This window comes from Botrytis fragariae, assembly GCF_013461495.1.
Source record: "Botrytis fragariae strain BVB16 chromosome Unknown tig00000045, whole genome shotgun sequence".
Taxonomy (NCBI): Eukaryota; Fungi; Ascomycota; class Leotiomycetes; order Helotiales; family Sclerotiniaceae; genus Botrytis; species Botrytis fragariae.
The window spans coordinates 736,065-760,688 of NW_023500991.1; the positions used below are offsets into that span (position 1 = coordinate 736,065).

At 43.8% G+C, this 24,624-nt stretch overlaps 11 protein-coding genes across 11 annotated transcripts; 6 read left to right on the top strand and 5 right to left on the bottom strand.

The window, feature by feature from the left end:
* Positions 1 to 809: 809 nt before the first annotated feature.
* On the top strand, positions 810 to 2,597 carry Bfra_003420 (uncharacterized protein; the record flags this gene model as incomplete). Its single annotated transcript, XM_037333826.1, has 1 exon — positions 810 to 2,597. The coding sequence occupies one exon, from the start codon at positions 810 to 812 to the stop codon at positions 2,595 to 2,597; it is 1,788 nt and encodes a 595-aa protein (XP_037193913.1).
* A 124-nt stretch (positions 2,598 to 2,721) lies between these two features.
* Positions 2,722 to 3,948, bottom strand: Bfra_003421 (uncharacterized protein; the record flags this gene model as incomplete). The annotated part of the gene is made up of 1 exon (XM_037333827.1): positions 2,722 to 3,948. One exon carries the CDS (start codon positions 3,946 to 3,948, stop codon positions 2,722 to 2,724), a length of 1,227 nt encoding a protein of 408 aa, XP_037193914.1.
* Positions 3,949 to 4,654: 706 nt separating this feature from the next.
* Bfra_003422 (uncharacterized protein) lies at positions 4,655 to 7,643 on the top strand (the record flags this gene model as incomplete). Its single annotated transcript, XM_037333828.1, has 4 exons — positions 4,655 to 4,786; positions 4,837 to 4,852; positions 4,902 to 6,693; positions 6,743 to 7,643. 4 exons carry the CDS (start codon positions 4,655 to 4,657, stop codon positions 7,641 to 7,643), a joined length of 2,841 nt encoding a protein of 946 aa, XP_037193915.1.
* Positions 7,644 to 8,319: 676 nt separating this feature from the next.
* On the top strand, positions 8,320 to 10,186 carry Bfra_003423 (putative vitamin h transporter 1 biotin symporter vht1 protein; the record flags this gene model as incomplete). Its single annotated transcript, XM_037333829.1, has 5 exons — positions 8,320 to 8,489; positions 8,560 to 8,585; positions 8,635 to 8,920; positions 8,971 to 9,562; positions 9,617 to 10,186. The coding sequence occupies 5 exons, from the start codon at positions 8,320 to 8,322 to the stop codon at positions 10,184 to 10,186; spliced, it is 1,644 nt and encodes a 547-aa protein (XP_037193916.1).
* A 1,490-nt stretch (positions 10,187 to 11,676) lies between these two features.
* Bfra_003424 (putative mitogen-activated protein kinase maf1 protein) lies at positions 11,677 to 12,675 on the bottom strand (the record flags this gene model as incomplete). Its single annotated transcript, XM_037333830.1, has 1 exon — positions 11,677 to 12,675. The coding sequence occupies one exon, from the start codon at positions 12,673 to 12,675 to the stop codon at positions 11,677 to 11,679; it is 999 nt and encodes a 332-aa protein (XP_037193917.1).
* Positions 12,676 to 14,273: 1,598 nt separating this feature from the next.
* On the bottom strand, positions 14,274 to 15,100 carry Bfra_003425 (putative clathrin coat assembly protein ap19 protein; the record flags this gene model as incomplete). Its single annotated transcript, XM_037333831.1, has 6 exons — positions 14,274 to 14,303; positions 14,432 to 14,563; positions 14,617 to 14,759; positions 14,818 to 14,935; positions 14,997 to 15,030; positions 15,090 to 15,100. The coding sequence occupies 6 exons, from the start codon at positions 15,098 to 15,100 to the stop codon at positions 14,274 to 14,276; spliced, it is 468 nt and encodes a 155-aa protein (XP_037193918.1).
* Positions 15,101 to 15,515: 415 nt separating this feature from the next.
* Bfra_003426 (putative glutamate-cysteine ligase modifier subunit protein) lies at positions 15,516 to 16,520 on the top strand (the record flags this gene model as incomplete). Its single annotated transcript, XM_037333832.1, has 2 exons — positions 15,516 to 15,541; positions 15,596 to 16,520. The coding sequence occupies 2 exons, from the start codon at positions 15,516 to 15,518 to the stop codon at positions 16,518 to 16,520; spliced, it is 951 nt and encodes a 316-aa protein (XP_037193919.1).
* Positions 16,521 to 16,754: 234 nt separating this feature from the next.
* Positions 16,755 to 17,561, bottom strand: Bfra_003427 (putative serine threonine-protein kinase bud32 protein; the record flags this gene model as incomplete). Its single annotated transcript, XM_037333833.1, has 1 exon — positions 16,755 to 17,561. The coding sequence occupies one exon, from the start codon at positions 17,559 to 17,561 to the stop codon at positions 16,755 to 16,757; it is 807 nt and encodes a 268-aa protein (XP_037193920.1).
* A 1,072-nt stretch (positions 17,562 to 18,633) lies between these two features.
* On the top strand, positions 18,634 to 19,431 carry Bfra_003428 (uncharacterized protein; the record flags this gene model as incomplete). The annotated part of the gene is made up of 1 exon (XM_037333834.1): positions 18,634 to 19,431. The coding sequence occupies one exon, from the start codon at positions 18,634 to 18,636 to the stop codon at positions 19,429 to 19,431; it is 798 nt and encodes a 265-aa protein (XP_037193921.1).
* A 1,665-nt stretch (positions 19,432 to 21,096) lies between these two features.
* Positions 21,097 to 23,127, bottom strand: Bfra_003429 (putative m protein repeat protein; the record flags this gene model as incomplete). Its single annotated transcript, XM_037333835.1, has 3 exons — positions 21,097 to 22,260; positions 22,314 to 22,940; positions 23,071 to 23,127. 3 exons carry the CDS (start codon positions 23,125 to 23,127, stop codon positions 21,097 to 21,099), a joined length of 1,848 nt encoding a protein of 615 aa, XP_037193922.1.
* Positions 23,128 to 23,765: 638 nt separating this feature from the next.
* Positions 23,766 to 24,455, top strand: Bfra_003430 (uncharacterized protein; the record flags this gene model as incomplete). Its single annotated transcript, XM_037333836.1, has 1 exon — positions 23,766 to 24,455. The coding sequence occupies one exon, from the start codon at positions 23,766 to 23,768 to the stop codon at positions 24,453 to 24,455; it is 690 nt and encodes a 229-aa protein (XP_037193923.1).
* Positions 24,456 to 24,624: the final 169 nt, after the last annotated feature.

Consider the following 24,624-nt stretch of genomic DNA (forward strand, 5'->3'; position numbering starts at 1 on the left):
ACTACACTACACTACATTACACTAGACTACACAAGCATGCCTGTAAAACGGTAGATATAGGATTCCAAGGTTCCAACCGCATGAGCATATGCACACCAGCATCCACTCAACGCGGCTATCGCGCTCTCTCCTCGTGGTTTTTTTCGCGAGCATTTCGCGTTTAGCGTTCGGGAGTGGAGTTGGCTTTTTCGAATCCCGGGGAGGGAGGCGTTCGGTAAATCATAGTGCGGAATGGATTTGCTTGCTTGCATACCCTGTGTGTCGGACGAGCAAGTGTGAGTCAGAGGTTAGTTCGATTGAGAGACGGGAAGAGGGAAGAGAAAGGGAAGATTCGATGCGAGGAATCGTTTTTTTTTTTTGGCGTGCGGCATTTCGAGATTGGGAGGAGGGGAAGGAAAATGCTGGGAGTTTGTGGAGGATGGGATATATATTATAAAGAAAGGGGAGGGACTGAGGTTGTTTTTTTGTTTTTCTTTCGTAACTTTTGTGTTTGTTCCAGTTGAATTGCGATTTGAGGTTACACACTCAATCGATTGCTTTTGATGACGACGAGGGTTTTTGGTGATTGAGTGAGATTATATTATATCGTTGAGTGGCGAGTAGTGGATCGAGATTTGTTTATTCATTCATTTGGAATCTACATTCAGCTCACTTCGACCTCTCAATCTCAATTGATCTTTTCAAATCTTTTACTCCTCATTTGTATCCCGCTTCCAAATTTCATCAACGACGATATTCATCTATCAATATCAAGCAGGACTCGACTTCATACTCCCTCCATTCCCTTTCCCAAGCGATATGCGCAAGTTATGGCCACCACCAACCCAACAATCAACCGCCTCTGGCGATCCCAAAATATCATCACCAATATTCTCGCCCACTTAGATACCTCCTCCCAATGTTCCCTCCGCCTTGTATCTACTGAAATCTGCGGTCTAACAACCAGCGAGATCTTCACCCGAACCCGTATAACCTTCACTTCCATCTCACTCACTCGACCTTCTCGTCTAGAAGCTCTCTCTCGGATCGGAAAATATATCCAACACCTGATATTCTACATGCCTCACTCCAATGCTACATTTCTTCCTCCTCTCTTGAACCCTATCACTGGTCAGGAGATCAACTTTCTGTATACACCACATACCAGCATGGCTTCTCACAACGAACGGCCTAGTAATCGACGCCCTAAGTACGGATGTCCTGAGCTAGGCGAAATATTAACGCAACAATATCCACCTCTCTTCCATGCCGCGACCAATATCCCCACATTCATTAAAGCGCTATCTCATCTACCCAACCTGCGCCACCTGACAATCTCATGTCCAGATCAAGATCCTTCGCAGAGGTATAGAAGGGATGTTGTCGATTATGCACTTATAAGCCTGCGCATTGCCATTGAGCGGGCACCGGTATTAAAGTTGGAGAAACTGTCCATCCACACCCATCCATCTGGACTGCAATACCTGCGTCATATGCCTGGATTTGGGTGTACACCATCTGCAGGACGACGATGGAGACAAATCAGGAAACTCAGCATCACGATGGATTCATGGGATTTCCAGAGTTTACTGCCTGGTCGCGATCATTTGAAAATTTTGGATGATTACATTCGGAACTTTGCGCCAAATTTGGAAAAAGTGAGTTTTGGGTGGCATGGAGGGAAAGGTCCTTGTCCATATTCTCTATCTAGTGATCCATTATTTGCGCCCCCAAAAGAGACGACCAAGTTATTTGGAGAAGTGACGTCCCCGATGTCACCATTACCAGCTGCTCCTCCAAGACCACCAATTGTATTTCCTAAATTGCGATATATGCAAGTGAGGAATGCCACGATGTCGGAGCAGCAAGTAGCGGATTTCGTTTATGAACATCGACACACGGTGAAAGAATTCGATTTTGAAAATACCAGGTTGATAAATGGTGGCACTTGGGAACGAGCATTGGCACCATTGACGTCGAGAAATTGTCGAAGCAGTGATGAATGGTTGTCTCAACCGAGCGGATCTGATGTTGATAGTTTGCAATATCAGAGTGGTAGTGAGTTGTATGATATTGAAGAGGCACCAGAGGTTATTGATACTTTGTCTGGGGTAACATTGCCTGGTATGAAGGGGTCGTCGATAACTGGCACAAAGCTTAAGAGAAAGAGGTCGCATCATCGCAGACGGAGACGCAAGCATAGGCAAAAGGAAAATGAGAATGAGAAGAAAAATGAAGATGATTCTGGTAAAGAGGTAAAACTAAAGATTTCGGCTCCAATACCGATAGCTTCGCATCCAGTAGAGTTATTGCACCCAATGACTTTTGATCCCAACATACAAGGCGTTCAGCGTAACTTTGAAAAGGAGGATGCTCAACAGGAATTGATTGATGATCCTGATAAGAGGATAATGGCTTTGAAGAAGGCAAGAGAAGCTGTGCTAAAGCAGCTTGGCAAAGAGTTCTGCAAGACTCAAGATAAAAAAGAACGGGTATTGACTGCCTGGCCTAAGCCTTTGCAACTAGGGGCCTCTTGTTCTTCACCAAAGAAGTCCAGAGGGTTTTTTGGTCATGAGAGTAGTACCGCATTGGTACCTTTGATGTTTAGTCGGTGTTAGCCAATAGGATGGGATTGGCATATTGTGATTACCTTGACGATCGTATGTATGGATAACGAATTATGATTATGACTTTCAAAACTCATCTTCTCAATTGTGATCGCTGCTATTGAAACCACCCTGCTTATGAACGACGGTAAAGGTGTACCTGGTATCGCATATTCTCCAAAGGAATTGGATATCGGAGAGTTTCAGGTAGTCTAAACCACTGAGAGTCCTCGGAGTGGACTTTAACCCAGTCAGGAACGCTCTCTTTTCCCCTTGACTTTTGTGTCTCAATCAGAAAATGGTCAAGTAAAAACTTCATTGGATACTTCTTCTCTTCTGTACCGACTGTGGTTTCTGAATATGACCCTGGACTATCCACAACTAGAAGTAGGGACCCTTTGGGAAGAACTGATGTTATGTTGAGTAAGAAAGCTGTCGTTTTGCTAATTGATGCCGTGTATAACTCATTCAGGGTAAAGAATAGCGTAACAAGAACGGGCTTTTTGCCAGACAGATTACCAAGCTCAGCTTGACTCATTGCTAATACATCATGTTCCAGAAATTTTGTAGTGAAATCTTCAGGCTTAACAAGAGCTGAGTTTGCTTCTTTAGCAGATGCGCTTGCATACTTGGATATTGGTGGCGGAGTTGTGATACCAGTGTGAAGTTTTTTGACAACATTTGCCCAGGATGCTGTATCGACAAGTAGTAGTTCGATACTATCATTTGCATCAGATAATGTAAGGGAAGCCATTGCATCATCCGCGGTTTGTGAAGTCTTTTCGATGCCTGAAGTTTGAAATTCATGCTTTAAGAAGCCTCCGAATGCAACAACTTCGGCTGCGCCCCCACCGATGGATATAACTCGTGTCGTTGACTTAGAAGGAGTCGTGGATGGAGCAGCGTCGGTCGTGGCCTCAGAGTCAACTTTCATTTGAGCGCTCTTATCACGTGGCAGTATTTCTCCAAAATGATCTTGAAGGTCCAAAAGAATTGAAGCATAACATAATGACCTGCTGGGTGACCATCTTGCAGAATAAACATCGAGATATTCGTCGTTTCCGAATGCACGACTGAAATCTCTATCATATAAAGCTCCTTTGACGTCCTGCAAAAGCTGTTGAAAATTATCAGAATCGATAACACCTGAATATGCGTCTCTGAAAACATTCAACAAGAGCTGTTGCAACTTCACAGGAAGAAGAGATTCTTTAGGTAGATCTTTCTCCTCTTCTTGGTTTGCTTTTCTTGGTTTTTGTTCGGCTTTTTTTGTGAATCCTGGACCTTTCCATCCGGGTCGTCCAGGAAGGTCTTTACCAACCACTTTTCCATAGTCTTTGCCGAATTTTCCGTTTTTACCCATGATGAGAGGTGATGTTCAAAGTTATTTTTCTTTTGCGTAATACGAAGTGTTATATGTTATCGATCAGTTTGCTCAGTTGAGAAGAAATCTTCTGCGGTGCGAGATTCTCTTCGCTTGAGAAATTTCAGACTAGCGCCATATATGCATAGGTACCCCAGAATTTATTTGCGATTCAAAAATGACTGATTATATTCGAAAAGACATTCACTAGATAAGGCTCCCATTCACGTTGATAAACAAATAGTTCTTGGGCTTGGTGAAGATTGAAATAATGATTCTTTTGGCTAATCAATTTTCCGTGTCGACTGACTTCTTCTTCTTCTTCTTCTTCTTCTTCTTCTTCTTCTTCATCAGGAAACCATGAGATTGTCCCCGGTGAGCCCTTTACCTTCACGTAACCCTAATAACCATCTTCCAAACTTCTGATTCAGGGTTGGCAATCAAATAGCCACCAGGACTATTTGATAAGTACATATTTATTGTTATTCTATTAACATTCTCAAAAATTCATGGTTGAAGTGATGAATGATTAACAACCAAGTGCTTGCCATGGTAAATTGAGACATCCCTAATCCGGTAGTGTTGATCCTGTGAGCTAAAACTACCAATTGATCCTTCATTCTCCAAACTTTAATTCCACTCTCTAAAGATCCACCCACATCCTTCCTCATATGACCTCGATGATAATTATATAGACACTGCCAGTATGCCTGGCCTCGTTCGCAAACTTCTTATCTTTGCCGCCATCGATGGGTTGGTTTTGCAACCAACAGCGCCAAAAGGCCAACGCCCCGCCCCCGCAACGAAGATCACATACAAAGATAAGCATATCGGGCAAGTATTGAGTGATTCGCAGGATGTGGAGGGTCGCCTGCTAAAAGCTTCGAGGCATTTGGTATTGTCGGTATGTGCTCGCGATATTGAGCGTGGTGTACATGTCTAATCATGTCTAGGTCTCTTGACGGTTTCCAAAACCTCCTTCCTGATATCGATTACGAAAAGAGAGCAAGTCGCACAAGTACAAGGGAAACCTATATATGTTATTACTGAAGTGGCGTTAACCCCATTAAGCTCCAAGAACGAGGCAGAGATCTCGATTGATAGTACAAAAGCGGGGTTATTGAAGAGTACTACTGAGGGGCAGCATGGCTTGGACGAGAGTGATAGCGAAGATGATGTCGTTAGCGATGAAGTGGAGGACGATACAGCAGTAGAAGCACACAAAAGAACGAGCAGCGTGGCTGAGGATGTGATCTCGAAGAAGGGGGGATATGGAAGATTTGCACAAAAATGGTTCTCGAAGAAAGGATGGGCTGTGGACCAGAAAAAGAACTTGGGAATGAGCGTTGAGCCGTATTCTACAGTAGAGCAAGATGCCAAGGCCACAGGTGTATCAGCTACAATTTCGGAAGCCACTGGAGGGAAACCTGATATCCCAATTCCCGATAAGGGCAAGGTCACTGAGGAGATCGAAACTCCTGAAGATATTAGCGACATTGCGGAGAGCATGCTGCCAAAATTACTACGAACATCACAGATATTGTTTGGAGCCTCTAGGAGTTATTATTTCTCTTACGACCACGATATCACAAGAAGTTTGGCAAATAAGAGGAATACAAACTCTGAATTACCATTGCATAAGGAAGTTGATCCACTCTTCTTCTGGAATCGACATCTTGTGTTACCATTTATTGATGCTGGCCAGTCTTCTTTTGCCTTGCCTCTTATGCAGGGCTTTGTAGGACAGCGTGCATTTTCGATGGATAGCAATCCACCAAACCTTGTTGTAGGTTCAGACACCGGGAAGACTTCCATGGAGATGAAGGATATTACAACAAGTAGTTCAGATGAACAAATTTTCACAGCACGTGCTGGTACAGAAAAGTCATATCTATTGACATTAATATCTAGAAGGTCAGTTAAACGTGCCGGGCTTAGATATTTACGCCGGGGTGTGGATGAGGACGGCAATACCGCCAATGGCGTGGAAACAGAGCAAATCTTATCGGATTCTGTTTGGGGTCCTTCAAGTAAGATATATTCGTTCGTCCAGATACGTGGCAGCATTCCCATCTTCTTCTCCCAGTCACCTTACTCTTTTAAGCCTGTGCCTCAAGTTCACCACTCTACCGAAACAAATTATGAAGCTTTCAAGAAGCATTTTGATAATATAAGTGATCGCTACGGGGCTATTCAAGTGGCTTCCTTGGTGGAGAAACATGGAAACGAGGCAATAGTTGGCGGAGAGTACGAGAAATTGATGACTCTTCTTAACGTTTCCCGAGCTAGCGAGCTTAAAAAATCCATTGGATTTGAATGGTTTGATTTCCATGCTATTTGCAAAGGCATGAAATTTGAGAATGTCAGCCTGCTCATGGAAATACTGGGCAAGAAGCTTGACTCGTTCTCAAACACTGTAGAAGTCGATGGGAAACTTGTATCGAAACAGAATGGCGTTTTAAGGACTAACTGTATGGATTGTCTGGATCGAACAAATGTTGTTCAAAGTGCAGTAGCAAAGCGAGCCCTTGAAATACAGTTAAAGAATGAGGGACTAGATATCACTCTACAAGTCGATCAAACACAGCAATGGTTTAATACTTTGTGGGCCGACAACGGTGACGCCATTTCTAAGCAATATGCCTCTACAGCAGCATTGAAGGGTGACTTTACTCGTACCAGAAAGCGGGATTACAAGGGAGCTATCACAGATATGGGGCTTTCTATCTCCAGATTTTATAGCGGGTACGTCAATCTTTTGAACTAAAAACTTCAGATACTAATTGATTTTTAGTATTGTGAATGACTACTTCAGTCAAGCCGCCATTGATTTCTTGCTAGGAAATGTAAGCTATCTTGTGTTCGAAGATTTCGAGGCGAACATGATGAGTGGTGATCCTGGCGTTTCGATGCAAAAAATGAGGCAACAAGCCATCGACGTTTCTCAGAAACTCGTCGTTGCTGACGATCGTGAAGAATTTATTGGAGGATGGACATTTCTCACTCCGCAAGTACCAAATACCATCAAATCCAGTCCTTTTGAGGAATCCGTCCTCCTATTGACAGATGCGGCATTGTATATGTGCCACTTTGATTGGAATATCGAGAAAGTATCATCTTTCGTGAGAGTGGACTTAAACCAGGTGACTGGTATCAAGTTAGGAACATACATCACGAGTACTTTGTCACAAGCCCAGGCAGATGAGAAGAGGAATGTGGGCTTTGTAATCACTTATAAAGCCGGCTCAAACGATATTATTCGTGTCAACACGAGATCTATGGCTACGGAATTTCCTTCTTCGAAACTTTCTCTTGAAGACAAGACATCCACGTCCACATCCACATCTACTACCAACTCTGTCGTTGCCCCAATTGCCGCTGGGTTTGCAAACCTAATATCAGGTCTACAAAATCAAAGTATAGCGGAACCTAAAGATGCTGTGAAGGTTCTCGCATTCAAGGCTCTGCCCTCCAGATCTGCGGTATCAGATGAAGGAGTTAGTGAGGCCGAGCAAGTGAAGAGTGTCTGTGGAGAGATTAGAAGAATGGTTGAGATTGGAAGTATAAGAGAGGCCGGAGAGGAGAGAAAGGACATTGTAGAGGAGGGTACCATCATTAGTTTGGCCGAGGCCAAGAAAAGCACGGGACTATTCGATGTGTTGGGACATCAGGTGAAGAAACTGGTTTGGGCTTAATGAAAGTGTATCGATACTCATGTTAGTAATGTTGAGAGCAACAAAGACATTTTTTTTAGGGATTTACAAATGTAATTTTTGGGAATTGGCAGGGAGGTTAGCGATTGTCCAGAACGGGGCTGTGGAATAAAATTCCACATTGAAGCTTCAAACCCTTTAACTTCAATAGAAGTGGATGTGTAGATAGACCCGAGTATGTGGTATTGGTCAGATAAGTAATTTTAATGAGGACTTTGTACATGATGCAAACAAAAATACTAGATATCCATGAGTTGACGCTTTTTTGAAAAAAGACTCGCTCTGATACAAACTCCAAGAAGCTTCACGTCTCATCAACGACATCTTCACCTACGATATTGAGATACCAAGACAGCTGTTCTATAGAAAATTGGGTCTACAGCAATGATTTCTCATGAGCTAATCAAAATTAGCATTAGTACCGGGCCCAGAGCCCCCGATGGGAAATGTTGAACCCCACTACGGGAGCTCCCACCACACATCAAAAATCAGAATATTCTTTCCATCCCTCTGACCATCCCTCGTCTCTCTTACTCTTCTGTTCATTCGAACTTCCAGGTAAAGCAGCAATTGAGGAACTCTTAGATCTCAGTTGCAAAAGTATCTTTGAAAGACCATAATATCTGTTAGCACGCGTTTCCATTGCTTCACAGGAATTATGGCACAAGCTGGGGACCGAAGTTTTGGTGATCACGACCCCACCATAGCTACACATGAGGGACAGCTTGATGGGAAAAGTCTGAATGCAAATGAAGTCTATGCCGATGAATCCGGGAGGGCTTATGATGATGAGGAGGTTAATATCGAGAGGATTGAAAAGGTTTATAGGTAAGGATAAACTATAATTTCCAGAATTATGGGAAGTTTGTAGGTCATATATCCTGACATCATATTATAGGAAAATCGATCGCCGCATTATTCCAGGTAATTCAGACAACACTCTTTTTGCAAACAGCAACTAATGCATATATAGCATTCTGGGTTTTGTATTTCCTCTGTTCCGCCATCAGATCCAATGTTGGTCTTGCTCAAACTATGAATGCATCGGCTGGTCATGATCTTGCCCAAGTTCTGAACTTGACAGCCAAGCAAACTTCCACGGCTCTAGCTTTATTCTATGTTGCCTATGTTGTCTTCGACTTACCTTCGAACTTGATCATGACAAAACTGAGTCCAAGAGTTTGGATGAGTCGTATCGTTCTCGCGGTTGGTATTATTGGAGCTTGTTTTGCGGCTGTGAAGGCGGCTTGGAGTTTGATGTGGGTTGATTCCTTCTATCAAGTTTGATTTCGTTGCTGATACTCTTTAGGCTCCTTCGTTTCCTTCTTGGTGTAGTTACTGCGGGAATGTGGCCGGGAATGGCTTACTATCTTACGCTTTTCTACCCACCCTCAAGAACTGGCAAGCGTATTGGCATGTACTTCACTGCATCTCAGCTTTCCGCTGCTGTTGTAGGACTGGTTTCCGCTGGTTTCCAGAAAATGGATGGGACTAGTGGTCTCGTTGGTTTTCAATGGATGTTCTTGTTGTATGGACTTTGTGGTATTGTGCTTGGTATCTCACTTCTCTGGTGGTTGCCAGATCGTCCACTCCCCCCTGGAGAAGAACGAGTCCCCACAGGTCTCGCAAGATGGCTTCCTTCTACTCCACCGGTATTGACTGGGGAAGATGCCGAGATTCATTATCAGGATCTGAGAAGAGTTTATCATCCAAGGTCATGGGGATGGAAAGATCTTGCTTATGTTTTGATTGACTGGCGTCTTTGGCCTCTCACTCTGATGTACTTCGGCGTTGTTGGCGTGGGTATTGGGACACAACTCTACGCTACCGTCATTATACAAGGAATCGACTCCTCCTTCTCGGGTATAACTCTTAGCTTGCTCACCGCACCCATTTGGATCGTAAGTAAAACGCACCAAAGCTATGATATAGGACTAGAGGCTGACAAATAATAGATGGATCTCATTGCAATTCTTATGGTCACTCCAATCTCCGACCGTTTCCATAAGTACCGAGCTTTCTTCTTCTCCGCCGCAGTACTAATTCAGATTGCCGGTCTACTTACCACCACCTTTGCCCCTGTCTCTCACCCCTGGGCACGCTACGGTGGTCTCCTTATGGTCGGATATGGACTTGGTCCCACAGTCCCCATCTGCATGACATGGACCAATGAGATCTTCCAACATCGCCACGGAGAAGTAGGCGTTGCCGCCGCATCAGCTCTTGTATCCGGTCTCGGCAATCTCGGAAGTATCACTACTACCTACGCACTCTATACCGGATGGCCCGAAGATGCCAAAGCAGGACCTCATCGCTACCGCAAGAGTAATCTCGTTATGATTGGTATTCTCTGTTTGAGTATCCTGAGCAGCGTCATTATGACCGTCCTTCTCAAGATATTCGGCAACCCACGCAGTACCAAGATTCAAAGCAGTGGAAGCTCCGCCAGCGACGAATTCCAAGATGGTGCTGCCAAGCGCGAGCAGCAACAGCGTGGATTTGCGAAGATGTGGGGGAGAAAATAGTTTCGCCCGCTCTGCTCTACTAGCATCCAACATCCCTATTCTACGATAGGGAGAAGAGATCTTCAACAGTACAAGTTATGCTAGACTATTTTACCCCCGCATCGGTAGCTCAACCTTCCATCTCTACCACTCACACTCTACCTCGATCAACTTCACCTCTACTTTCCACACTCTTACACCACCCCTTCAACCACCTTCCATCTTTCACCTTCCTCCCCACAAGAAGCACCTACTCTACCTACATCTCCGATTTCTGATTTGATTTCCTAATCTTTTCTATCATTAAATCACCTCGTCAGATTTTTGTCTTTTTGTTTTTCCATCTTTTGTCTCTTGTTTCAGCGAATGATACCCCATTTCACAGCGTATGTTACGCTCATCATCTCGAATTTCGAACAATGGAAGTGCCGCTGCGCCACCATTGGGATAGGCGTATCGGGCTGGATTTACAGATGTACATACCGCGACAATGTTCTGCGCTATCGTGTGTTGTCGTCTCGTGGGAATTCCTGTTTTTTTGTTTTTTGCTTTTGTGTTTTGGTGGATGTAGATCTAGCCGATATTAGAGGGGATAGGGGATGTTTTATCTGTCTACACTTTTTTAAGAGAGAGAAAAAGAAGAAAAAGAAGTTTTAGAGAAGTTTTCATTTTATATTCAGCCAAGATGAAAACACGAGAGGATATATGGTACAATACTATTAGAATGTATGCTATTCTTGACATTCTGAATTGAATGCTTCTTTTGATTCATATCTGTAATGAATGGTTTGTGAATTATTCCTCTTCATTTCACTTCACTTCACTTGACCTTACCGAAGCGGACTGGATAGCATCATGACCAAGTCGTTCTCTCCAGACTTGAGTTACTGCCCCACTGTCCAACATTATCAAGTGCAGCGAGAGAGATCTTCAATGTGAATATTGAATACGCTCATCTCTCGCATATACAGGAGACAACTTTGATAGTCGGAGAATATACGACCAAGGCCACAGCAACCTGGGATATCCACGAAGAATTGTTTTCATATTATTGGATTGTCACGGTATCATGTTGTTGAAAGTATTAACCATACTATGCATACGTATACGCATACGCCTGCATAATCACCCATCCAAGTATAATGCATCCGCCGCACCACCGATATCCTTCCCAAAAGCTACCTAGCAAGAGGGAGTAAAACTATAGGTACAACGCCAGCCAACCCAGTACGCTCTCACCGAACCGAACCGTAGCCGAACGCCATGCCGAATAGTTCATCATGTCATCCATCCCATGTTCCTACAGATAGCCGACCAAAAAACCCACAAGTACAGACAAGAAGCAGAAGAAAGCAAAACATACAGATGTGGTATTTTGATCACCAAAAAAAACGAGAAAGAGTGAAATGAAAGAAAAAGAAATCAAAAGCCGTTGCCATCGACTTGTCCAATACGCCAGCCAATCTGCTTGCTAAACAAAAAATGCAAAAAGGTGTGAAAGAAAAAGTTGTTCAACAATCAATATCCATCGAAGCAGCCATATCTTCACTAACACCACGTATAGGTGCTTTGTAATTCTGATCATCGAATTCATCATCAGCTTCATCATCATAGCCGTCGTAGTATTCCTCTTCAGGGTCTACTTGGTCGTCCTCATCCCACATGTTGACATCAGTATCATCGTCGCCATTTTGATCAATCATAAGATTATCGGCACGATCACCTAGCCAATACCTAGCCCGTTTGTTTGCACCGGCGTCGTTGTACTCGGCTTCTCGGCCTGTAATGCCCTGACCTTGACTTGGACTGTGGCTCATGACTGGGACAGCTCGAACGTAGAAATACGCGACTCTCTTTTTCTCTTTGTTGAAGAAGAAGTAGTTGAGACTCCAAATAGATCCCAATTCACCGTCAAACGGTTCATCAGGAGGGGCCCAAGAATAGACTGTACAGTCCTTGAGGGTCATCTCCTTATCAATCAAAGCCCACATCTGTGGACACCAGGCTTGACTTGTAGCACCAGCAGATGAGGTTGTCTTATAAGATGTCTGCGATGGGACATGAAGCGTCATACCCGAACTTGGTCTAAGATTATAAAGTGTCGAATCAATGGTATTGATAACAGTCTTCAAACTTCGTTCTTTGTGGAAATCGGCAGGTCTGAGATTGTGCGAGAAGTCGTAGTCAGGATGACTTGCGTTAAGTGTTGCAATGAGATATGCGAAGGTTCGACGACTCGATACCTGGCTCAAGGGCCCAAAAGGACTTGAACGTGAGAGATTTACGCCAGCTTCCGTGGGATCAAGAGGAGGCGATACAGAGGCCGATAGTTTGAGTAGAGATTCATATTGAGATTCTAGTGAGTTCTCAATATTTTTATATAGTTTCTTGTCGGAGCCAGCAGCTTTGGTTGTGTAGAGATCACAACCACCAATGACGTGGCAATCGGGTGTGTTGAAATTCAACGCACTGGTGATATTGTCGAAGTCGCGTAAAGGGAGGAACTTCATCTTTGCTGAGATGAGAATGAAAGTAGATTTAGATAAGTTCTTATCGTGGATAGTGGTGAAGGATAATTGAACCAAAGGCGGAATGACGACTCGCGCGCTTTGAAGAAAGTGAGAAGTATGTGGCTACGGAGCCCGAGTATTCTGTGGAGATAGACAACCTTTCGGATGATTCTTCAGACTCGTTGAACTGAAAACCAGGTACTTAAAACCTCATATAATTATTTTTGGCGACGGTGTGTTGTGTAGTATGGATGTGTTGTTAATGGTGTTGTTTAGAGTAGTGTTTAGGGGTGAAGTATGGACCAAACGTGTCGCTCTTTGTTCCGTTATCGGTGTGTTTGTAGGACCTGCGTGAACTAAGAAAGCAAGATTGATACTTCCTGCGCTGGCTGCGGAGGTGATATCAAGATGTTCTTCAGCTAGACTTTATGTCTAGCAGGTAATGGTCATTTTAAATTTGATAATGTAAGTATTGTTGAGATGCGTAGTAATGGGATAGACGGTGTGTGGTTGTTGATACCGAAGAAGATTCGGGGGGATGGGGTGAGCCGGATGATGAGTGTGGAGACTCAAGTTGATAACCTTGATTGTGACCGAAACGATTGATAAGCTAGTCTTAATACGTATTAGCTTGATGGATAAACGATGTCGCACAAAGTGGATCATGAAGTTTGATCTGGTCTGGGATTCTGGGGAGATCAATATCTTACCTCTGTCCCTTTATCACTTAACAACCAATAAATGATTCTCGTGCGTGAAGAACAGATCGATATCGATTCCGGAACGTTGTTACAGATTCAAAGGTTTAAAAGTATCGTGAATCACGTTCAGGTGACCGTCAATCTGAGGGTCATGGTCTCAAATCTGCATTGAAGAATCAAGCACGTTTGCAGCTTTCACTTCGTAAAGGGGTTTTACATGATGACATATAATATCACGTAATCAAGAATTGCCTCTCAGCCAACTCGGTCACATCTTGAGCATTCTTCAGGAATCTCGACTCTCTACATGCTAGTAACAAACAGCATGGTCAATCTGTGAGACATGAATGGCTACATTGGTAGTATCATGGTGAGCATGGATGACGACCTGGCTTACGAGCCAAGTAGCAGTGCAGCTCAAGTGTAGTAGACAAGCTCGAGACAAGTCGAGAGGAAAAACGGAATAATGCCAAGCAAGAGGCACTACAATTAACATTCCGAGGGGTCAAAACTTAGAGATAATCCAATAACTCAGCGCATTCAATTCCACACTCAACTTACACAAACGCCATTTCGTAGTTCATACTTAACTTATGATTCCTCCTGGGTATCTTACCATCCATTAAACGCCCTAAGAAGAACGCCAGTACCATTCACATGAATTCCCAACTCCAGGTCGGCAGTTGTAAAAGGGGTATTAAGCAAGACCAATCTCCCTAAGTCCGCTCATCACCTCTTCTTGGGCCTAGAGAGAGGAACCATCACCTAGTTAGCAAACAAACCCATCACTAGAAATTGTGCACAACGCGTGAAATTGCTTGAAAGTGGTATATGATATTTTCGCGCCAGACTCCATCCACCCATATATTTCTGTAATACATGTGTAAAAGCACCGATTCACATAAGCTTGGTAATCTCTTCGTCGACCTGGAATTGCGAAATTTCAATCAGCATGAAAGAAATTCGAGTTTGGATGATGTTATTCCCCAAAAGGTTGTAAAGTGAAAGAATGTCCAGAATAACCACTACGACCCAAATTGATGTTCACCACTCACCTCCGTATCTTCAATTGAGTCTTGCGCTGATATCACCCTAAGCACGTTCTTCTTACTACTCTCCTGCATTTCGCCTGCTAGTAGTAACTCATCCAATATGAAATATGCTTTTTGGAAGTTAAAAATGATATCCTGACTCCATATTAGTATATATGCCACGTTCCATCTTGAGACGTAAAATTTACCAGCTCGCAGACGTTTCCGTAGTACTTGTCCATCTGCTCAACATAGCGGTGAACAATTTCCAGAGTAATAAGTTCGTTATCTGTCGAGGCACAACCTGCGATGAAAAAGAGAGAAGCGTATCGTCGATAAACTATCTTCGAATCTGCCATTGATGTAATCAGCATGGAGCTCTAGATGTGGGTTTGTAGAACCAATCTGACCTTTGTACTCTAAGAAATTGCACATTCTCGTTCTACGTGCCAGCACAAGTTGAGAGACATCTTTAATGATCTTCGCCTTCTCTTTTGGCGATAATGTTGTAAACCACTTTGCGAGTCTCTGTGGAGAGTTAGAGTGTGTTTCGAGCTACTTCTCATCCAGAGAAAGGAGAAGTACATACAACTTTACCCTGCCGCGATAACAAGATGAGATAGCTGCGTGATGTTAGCGTAATCCAAATATCTTCATGTCATCTTTTCAAATATTTACTTACTGGATGGCCATGATTATGATTGTTTTTCGAGAAGATTGGTATCTCAGCCTTGAGGGTGTCGTGTCTGGGCAAAAGGAGGAGCCTTGTTAATTGTTTGCAGGGGTGCAAGTAAAGTTCGGGGAATCTCCGCGCTTGCAAAAGCTTACAAAGAATGATGGAGGGGCAGATAAGTGAAGGATTAGTGAGCGAGTACCGACAAACACTTGTGACAGTAATGATAGAATAATACAATTTTCCTTTTTATCCTTTATTATCTTGTACATTTCTCTTCGGTCCTATTCACTCTTTTCCCTAGAACTTTAGATTTCTTTTCCCTATATTATAATATATTATATTCCGTACGATTAGAATTGTATCATACCTCTGCCCATTTCAATCAATCCAAAGGAATTCGCATCCCACTTTCCCGTCAAATTCGATATAATCATGACTAGATTAATTCTTTCCACGTCGTACGTTTTTCTCGTCCCATCTCTCAAAAAGCAATTGACTGACTGAGTATTTAGAAATATTATGGTCGGAGGTCCTTCCATCATTAGAAAACCCGGCGCGGACCGGTCAAATCTTGAACTTACAAACTCCCTCCGGAGCAACTTTCTAGCTGCGCAGCAAGACTATTCACCCACCCCTTCGTATGCAAATGGAGTCAATGGACATGATGAATCCGATGAAGAGAATAGATCACCGAGTCGACCGCCAGTTTCCATTTGGACAACTAGACAAGACAATGACTTTTATATACCCACCATAGACTGGTCTCTATCTGGGCTCGCAGAAGAGCCCAAGAATTATGAAATCACTGTTAAACTATTTTATATGGCCAATACGGATGTGAAGTCAAGGTCAAAATACACAAAAGATGCTCTAAGTTTGGTAATGAAAGAATTGGGTGTCGAGTCAATTGATCTCCTAATCGTTTCATTTCCTGGAATGTCCTTTGACGGCGACTGCGAATGGGAAGCAGACAAGAAGAACTCGGAACAAGGAAACGAAGCCGAAGAACTTGGGACCTGGCCTATATTGGAAGAACTATATGAGCAAGGAATTGTAAAGAAATTAGGATTGGCCGAATTTGGCACAGCGAAACTTGCTAAGTTTCTAGGGAACGTCAGAGTACGACCACAAGTCGATCAGATAAATGTGAAAGATTGTTGCAGAGTTCCACAGCCTTTGCTCAAGATCGCCAAACAAGAGAACATCGAACTTTATACTCACAATGATTGCACCGATATACTGCCTAGTGGCACATTGCGGGAGCTTTTGGGACAAGGAGTTAGAGGCGTTGGTGTGCTATCAGAATCTAAGAGGGGAATTGATGGTATGAAAGGTGACTTGAAGCCGGAATGGGTGGTCAAATATACCGCCATTGTCCGGGATCGTGGCGTGATAGAAAATAAGGGATATTTCGCTTCGGCAGAACTGAGAGAGTGAACATCAAAAGTGCAATTAGGGGTTTGAATTTCGGCGCAATGGCGAATTGCGGTTTTCTGCTCCAATAGCGTGTTGGAAATAACGGGAACGACTTGAAATGACAAGATTACTGGGTTGGCAAATTGTAGTGTTTGGATAGCTGGTGGATGACGAAGAGAAGTACATGGATAGATATCTAGAAATCCTAATAAAAATATTGGATATATTATGGAATCAAAAGTAGATTGTAAATTTTCAACCTAACATACTTCTTTTTCTCCCTCTCATTCTCACATCTTCTAACTTCTTCAAAACCACCTGTGCTCCTTTATAACTTGTTCCATACGCATTCAAGACCTCTCTGAACAACCCCTCCGCCCTTGGATGTGTACTTCCAAATGCTCTCTCTAACACATATAAGTCGACCGCTCGATCCTCATCTGCTGTAGTCTGGCTCGCCAATCCAAAATCAATTATAACAATCTCCCCTTCTAACTCCTTCCCATTGTTTATCTCCTCTCCTTCAACTTGTATTGGTCGCAACATCAAATTACTCGTCGTCAGATCTCCATGCACAACCCCGACCCCATGCATCCTTCCCACCGCCCGTCCAATCCTCCTCATAAGGTCCACCGCATCTTCAGTCCCCTCTTCCTCCCCAGTAACCTCCTTATTCCCTTCCTTCTGCTTCCTCCGTTCCAACCACTCGTTTAATCTAATCCTCACCACCTCCCCCTCAATCCACTCGACCATTATACACCCCCTTCCCTCATCCACCGCATAGACAGCCGGCACAACAACGCCCTCCCTCCTACACTTGACCAACACCCTCGCTTCTGCCAATATCCTCGCTTTTGTCAACCGCTGATCAAGAATCGGATGTCGATATGGTTTAGACGGACGCCATTTTAGTGCGCAGGGTAGAGACGGCAGTAAGTATGTGGATTTGTAGAGGAGAGCTTCGGCACCTTGGGTGATGAGCGAGGGTGGGGTGGAAGAGGGGTATGTGAAGAGGTGGGGGAGAGACGGAGGCGGGGAGATTTCTGGTTTGGAGGTTTCCATGGTTGGCGACGGTATCGTTTATCTTTTTATAATATTGAAATGGACTGGACTGAAGTGAAGTAATCTGTGCCGATCTTGAAACTTTCCTATCAAAATCGCAGAAGAATTGTCGTTGTGTATTAGTGGATTTGACTCAGAGATGTGGATTTTTCTCTACTGCAGGTCATGGTGCTTTACATGAATTTACTGTATGTACCTACCCCACGCGTGGTGAATTGATGGTTCAATTGGCCAACAATGGGACGAAATGTTGTAAAAACTCTCCACTTCTTGATTGTGTTGCATTGTCATTTTTTCCTTTTTCTTATCGCATATCAGTCGTCAGTCGTCAATCATCTGGATCTTGATCAGATTCTCTTTGCGCCATCGTTTTGGAATGATTTTACACACCTACCTAGGTATCCAGATACCCATTTGCAGTCGAACATGAAGTACTAACAGGCAATTCATCAATCAACCAGCTCAATCCATCGGAACAGGATCACAAAATATCATACAGAGTCCTAATTGTCCGATACACCGATCTATTACACACATCTTTGACCTTAGACCTTACACTTTACCTAGTTCCTCCCAGTTCCCAACAGAACTAGAACTCGCTCACATACATCGGCTCACACCACCACACAAGGATCCTTACCTAGGTTCTCTCCGTTAACTTGCAAAAATTCAAAAGCCGCATGTGATGATTCTGCAAGTACAAGGGTTCATTTTCCCACCATCCATTGGTTTTTGGATCGTTTTGATCTATTGGTTTCCATACATGTACGGAAGTGAGTAAAGTGGTACGGAGGGGAAAACACTACCTAGGCAAGGTACGCAGGACCAAGTATTCCTCTGTACTTTTTGCCTCTCTTGATTATCCTAGATATCCGGCTAAGGGAGGTTACTTCGTGATTCACCCATCTCACATCTATTCATCTCATCTCTGTTACCTCACCACCCTTCTTCTTCATCTCAAACTCTCTATCAGTCTAGATCGAATGCGACGATACTTATCTCAAAATTTGAATATGTGCACAACTCACTCTACCACCTTATCACCAACATCATCAGCAACCACCCCAGCAAAATGTCCCTCAACCCATTAATCCAATCCCTCCCACCAATGTCCCCCCTCCAATCTAGTCTGCCCACTTCCCTTCTCCTCACCTGCGCCGCGACCGCTGTTTCTCTTCCTCTTCTTGTCCAAACCCTCCTCACCCACCTCTCAGCCTACAATACCGCACCTCAAGACTTAACCACCTATCTCTCTGTGCTCGAATCCAGTGTTCAAGAAAACGCCTCTTACGATCATGATATTAGCAGAATCTCCAAACTCGAAGATAAACTTCGATTAGCGGGCATGGTACGCGAGATTCAAAGATGCGGCGATGATTTAAGAGAGCTTTTGAATAAGATGGTTAGTAAGGAAGATCACAAGAGGTTAAAACTCGGGTCTCGGATATTATGGGGAACGACCCGTCGGGATCTCGAAGAGCGAGTGCGCAAATTGGATTTATTGCGCATGCGTTTCCTCGTCGTGTATCTGGGAATGGTGGCTGCGAAAACGGAAGTGGTGTTGAAGGAGAAAGAAAAAGAGAAGGAAAGAGAAAAGGAAGATGCGGATAAGATCTTCGGCTCCCCTATTCGGAGTAGGACGCTTCCGAGTAATCTGAGCGAGAACCTCAAACGTACACCGCCGCTAAGGAGAATCACAAGTAATGCTATAGGACATAATGAGGGGACCGGAAGTCCACAGAGGAGTGGATGGTTGGGAGTTGTGAGTGAGTTACAGAGTAGTCCATTGATGCATAAGAGGAGGGCATCAGTGGAACAAAGTTCTTCGATCGGAAGTCCGAGGAGTGAGAAGTTTGCTCATTTTCCTTAAGGAGATTGACTCGGGTTCTCAAAAATGACTGATTCAGTCATCTCAAAAGAGAATCACTGGATGTTTCACTTCAGATTGATTATTGATTGGGAAGACGGAGGGAGCCAGAGGCTTCGAGTATCGTTGCACATACATGAAACATTACGAATCTAAATCGCTACATCAATGCCCTTGTGAGGGACAGTATGAATCGGGGCACGACTTTGGACAATGCTTTTATGACGAATTTTACGAAACATACGGTACATGCAGTACTACGACTACACGCAAATGACACGAAATGGAATGAAACGACAAACAGACGCAAACAGAAACAGAAACAGAAAAAAGAAAACAGAGACCAGAAAATACAAATTCCCTTTTTTATGAATAGAATCAACGCATGCATCATCATGAACTTGAAGCAGCATTTAACGAAATCTACGAATGTTGGAGAGAAAATGCGGTAGAAATGGGGCTTGATGATGGGAAGGGGGAAGGTTAGGAAGGTTGGAGGGCGGGAAATTGGGATGGGATGGATGGGATGGGAGGCATGGGAGGTTGCGAAGGATGGGAACAGAATACTGTTTCTTCTTCTTCAGGATATACCCCTTTTTATGGATGGTCGGCGCGTTTCATTTTTTGTTTTGTTTTGCTTCGGAAATATTATGATATGATATGATATGACATGAAAGAGTAGCTAATTTCAGGAATTACACCTGGGATGCTGGATATTTGATATTGGATATCGAGATTGGATGGGGGATAGAAGGGAGGCGAGATGACTAGATTACTCAGGAGTTTCCTAGCTAAAGTGGAATCGAGATGGGATTGTGATGGAAGCAGCTTACCTAGGTAGTAGTAGTATCAAATATGGAAATCAAAAATTACAACATCATCTAAACACAAAAGATGAGATGAGATGATACATCAAAATTATAGAATCAATATATGATCAACAAGTACATACATCTCGACATCCTCACTTACTTTTCAAACAAAGCCCTCCTTGTTACTTAAACCATCAACCGAGTGTTCGAATGGAGAGCTAGGTATGTCATCTCATATCTTACATCACTACCTACCTACCTACCTACCTACCTACCTAGGTAGATATGTATATATGTTTATATAAACCCCATAGGAAAGACTCTCTCTTTCTTTCTTTCTTTCTTGCTTGCCTCGCACCAATACCGATCTCAAAGATATGCACCTAGGTATGCAGTGATACGAGTTTGGATTTTCTCTATTGATTATATGGATTGGTTTGGATTGAACGTACTCATATCACAATACCTATGTACCGTGTGTATCCAAGACTCCAAGTACATATTCTGAAAGAACCAATTTGATCACATCGAGCTTTTCCATCAATGTTTAATGTTAACATTTGGATGAGATGGACAATACCATACGATATAAGATTCAAGAAAAAGAAAGCCGCATGTTCCTCATTTCGCCTTCATCACTTAAACACACGGTTCAACTGAGGCATATCCATTCATCTCGCATACCATACCACCATACCGACTTCTACTGATACAGTCGCGATCACTCATACAACCTCCTATCTGAAATTCTCCATTTGCCATACCTAGTTTTTCATCACTCCATTCCAAGGCTTATTCATTCATTCATTCGCCTCAAACACTCAGTTGATAAATAAAGTAAAACAATCCTCTTTTTTTAAATCTCAAAAATCTCTCCCACGCCCTCACCACCCGCACTCCTATTCTCCACTAGATCCAATCTCCAGCCCTCCCAATTCTTCAACGCCCGCTTAACCTCCTTCACCCTCTCAATCCTCTTCATCGCCTCCTCCTGCTGTGCCTTCCTGAAAGCTTCCTCGTCGAATTCAAGGAATTCGTCATCATCCAACAATTCATCATCCTCATCTGCTCCTGCGTGTCCATGTCCTACCGGTGCCGTACCTCCCGTAATAGCATTAAACCCACTTGTCAAATAATCCCCGATCCCCATTCCTTGTGGACCTCCGCTCTTTCTCGCATGAGGACTTCCACTTCCGCCTAAATCCACATCTGTGAATCTTGCGCCAGGACTCGTAAGTCCATCGTCTCCTTCACCCTGTAATTCGATTCTTCGATCCCTCCATACGCCTCTTCTCAATTCATGAACTTCCGCCTCTAAATCTCTGACTTTCTTTTCCAAGCGTTGTCTCTCTTCATTTTCCAATTCATCAACCCCTTCATCATCGATTCCTTGCGCATCCCGTTTCTTCAATCTTTCCCTTTCTTCCTTGAGACGTGAATTTTCATTCTCGACAGTAGCGAATCGAGCTCGGAGGTCTGATGCTTCTTTTTCCACTCTTTCATGTTCTTTCTTCTGAGCTTGTGATCGGGCATCGTGTTCTTTGTGAAGCGTCGTAAGTGTAGATACTTTCTTTTCAAGTGCATCCACCTTCTTCTGAAGCTCATCGCTATGTGCCTTGGCCTCCTCCGTTTCTCTTTCTAACGTGCGTAATTTGGTTTCTGCAGATATACGTTCGCTACCTTCCTTAACAGCCTTCTCAGTTGTTCGTTCGAGGTTCTTCTTCAGATCTCCCAATTCCCGTTGCGCATTTGCTGCCGACTTCTCACTCCTTGCCAATTTTTCCTCCAGAGCAGTGATTTGTTCTTTTTCCACAGACGATCCAGATGCGACACGTTCAAGCTGTGCTCTAAGATTAGAAATCTCAATTTCCATAGACTCGATGGTCGAAGATTTGGAACGAAGCTCGGCTTCCAATTCCGATGGTGCTGGCACTGATGTCGAAGGCGAAGATACATGTTTGCGGGTGGAAGAAACCTGAAGTTGTGTGTTTTGTCGTTGGAGCGCTGCGATTTCAGATTTCTACAATGTTCAATTAGCCCAAATTGAATCGTGCGCTATGGCCCAGAACTTACCAATTTCTCAATTTCCTCTGAATTCCCATTTTCAGTACCCTTTTCTCCCTTGGCAGATTCCCCCTCTGCCTCTCTCAAATCCTCCAATTCTTCCTCCGCCTTCTTCCACCTCTTCTCTGCATCTACCGCCTCTTTACTCAATTTCTTATTCTCCTTCTCCAAATCCTCAATTCTTAAAGCTTGCTTTCTATAAATATCCGGCGCCGTATCACCACTAGGACTAAAAGCAATTTCCGGTGAAAGAGGTCCCGCAGCTTGTCTAAAAGACGATGACCTCATCTTAGATTGTACCGATAAGGAGGGCGATCTTCCATGTCTCGAGGCTGAATTAAGTTCCGCTACCTTCTCTTCTTCGTCCTTAGTCTCTGAAGCTTCTACGGCCTTCTCATCTTTCTTTTCATCCTCGACTGTTATATCTTCCTGGGCGACTGGCGTTTCGGCGGCAGCCTCGAGTGGGGATTCAGTCGAAGCTTCGGACGGTACTGCAGCAATTGTCTCATGCGTCTCCTCGCTCTTCGTCTCCTCGCCCTTCGTCTCCTCACTCTTCGAAGCTTCAGTTACCGCGCCCACTTTCTCTTCTTTCTTCCCGCCCGCCTTCTTCGCCTTCTTCTTTTTCATTTCCTCAACCTAAATGCCACTCAACAGTAAGTAATTATCCTCACCATCTCCCCCGGTTATCAACCCCCAATACATCTCTCTAACCCTCACACTGCAACAACTCACTCCCTCATCCCTCATAACAAATAAAACAACATACCCTCTTCTTAGCCGCAGCCAGCTTTTCAGCCTTGGCCTTTTCCTCCGCGTCCGCCATGTTCGATTATTTCCGTGTCGGATCGGATTCCTCGTTATCCAATGATCAAGATGCAGTTTCCGAATATCTTCACTCTTTGATCAAGTGCGCAGCGTCAATAATCATCAATGTTTAATGTTCAATATTGAAAATCAACGGTTCAAAGTAAACGGAAGGTATGTTCAGACCAGCTTGCAATATTGTCCCTCCGTAGCCTTCACATGCCATGGATCACGCTAAGTTTAGCTCCCGCTTTACCGACAAGGATACCCAAATGAACCACTGAATCTTGACCGATACCTAGGTAGGTAGATAGCGTATGCCCAGGTCGCCCTAGGCCTTGTTTCTAAGCTGTTTCCTTTATCAGTTGATCATCAATTTCCTATCTCATTATCATCTCATTCACCTTTTTCTTGCCATCTCAATCTCATTTGCCTTGTTTTCTGGTTATCATTATTCTATTGTTTTGGTAGATTGGGATTCTCGTCTCCTATTTCCATTTGTATGGCTTTGCAATTCTCATAATACAATTAATACAATAAAACCAACAAGGTTATCATCAATTGACGTTACACAACCATTTATCCAAATAACTATCTATCTATCATCCATCCATCACAATGTCTTTGGGTACAACCAACATTCGCTCACAACCAACAATGACTTCCTCCTCCTCTTCCTCTTCCAATCCAAATCACAACCCCAACCTTTCCCTCCATTTGACAGATTTATCACTTACCCCCCTCATCTCAACTTCCTCCTCTTCCCACCCCTCCAGCTCCAACTCCCACGCCAAACCCCCTCAATTTCAGTCCCTCACAACCTTAACATCCACCGCTCTCTCGGCATACAATGCCTCGCTACATCTCAACCTCGGAGCCCCGCAACGAATAATTGTTGAGTCCGCCTCATCAGGTCCTATCCTTCTGCATTCCTTTATTTCTCCTACATCTTCTACCCCCCATTCCACCTCCAGTACTCGCCATCGCAGCCGATCTACATACACCAACGCACACGACACTCGAATGAATGGATCAGAAAACCTGAATGGGGTATCGAACATTCGGAGTTTAGAAATTCTATCTGCAGCCCGAGAGGAAATGCGACCATTAAGTGGCACGACTGAAGGAAGCCATTCCGAGCAAGAGCGCCATGATGTAAGGGATGAGGGGGCCCAGGCTCCATTATTAGTGGGAACGGTTGTAGCGAGAACAGCGGAGCATGTAGGGGAGGCGAGGAAAGCGGCACATAGAATTGAGATTGTCGCGCATGGGTTTCAACGGGAGCTCATAAGAGATACAAAAGTGAAAAGGATGGGCGAGGATGAGAGCATGGCTGGAGAAGGTTGAGTCATTTGAAGAAGTGAAGTAAATGCCTTGGACGGATACGAAGATTATTGAACATACACTGGCAAGGGGAGGCTGCTTTCATAATGCATATCGAGGAAAACAAAACCGTTTGGGTGGAGGTCAAGATTCTTATAAAAGCAAATTGGGAGTTGGTTAGATATTATGTAGA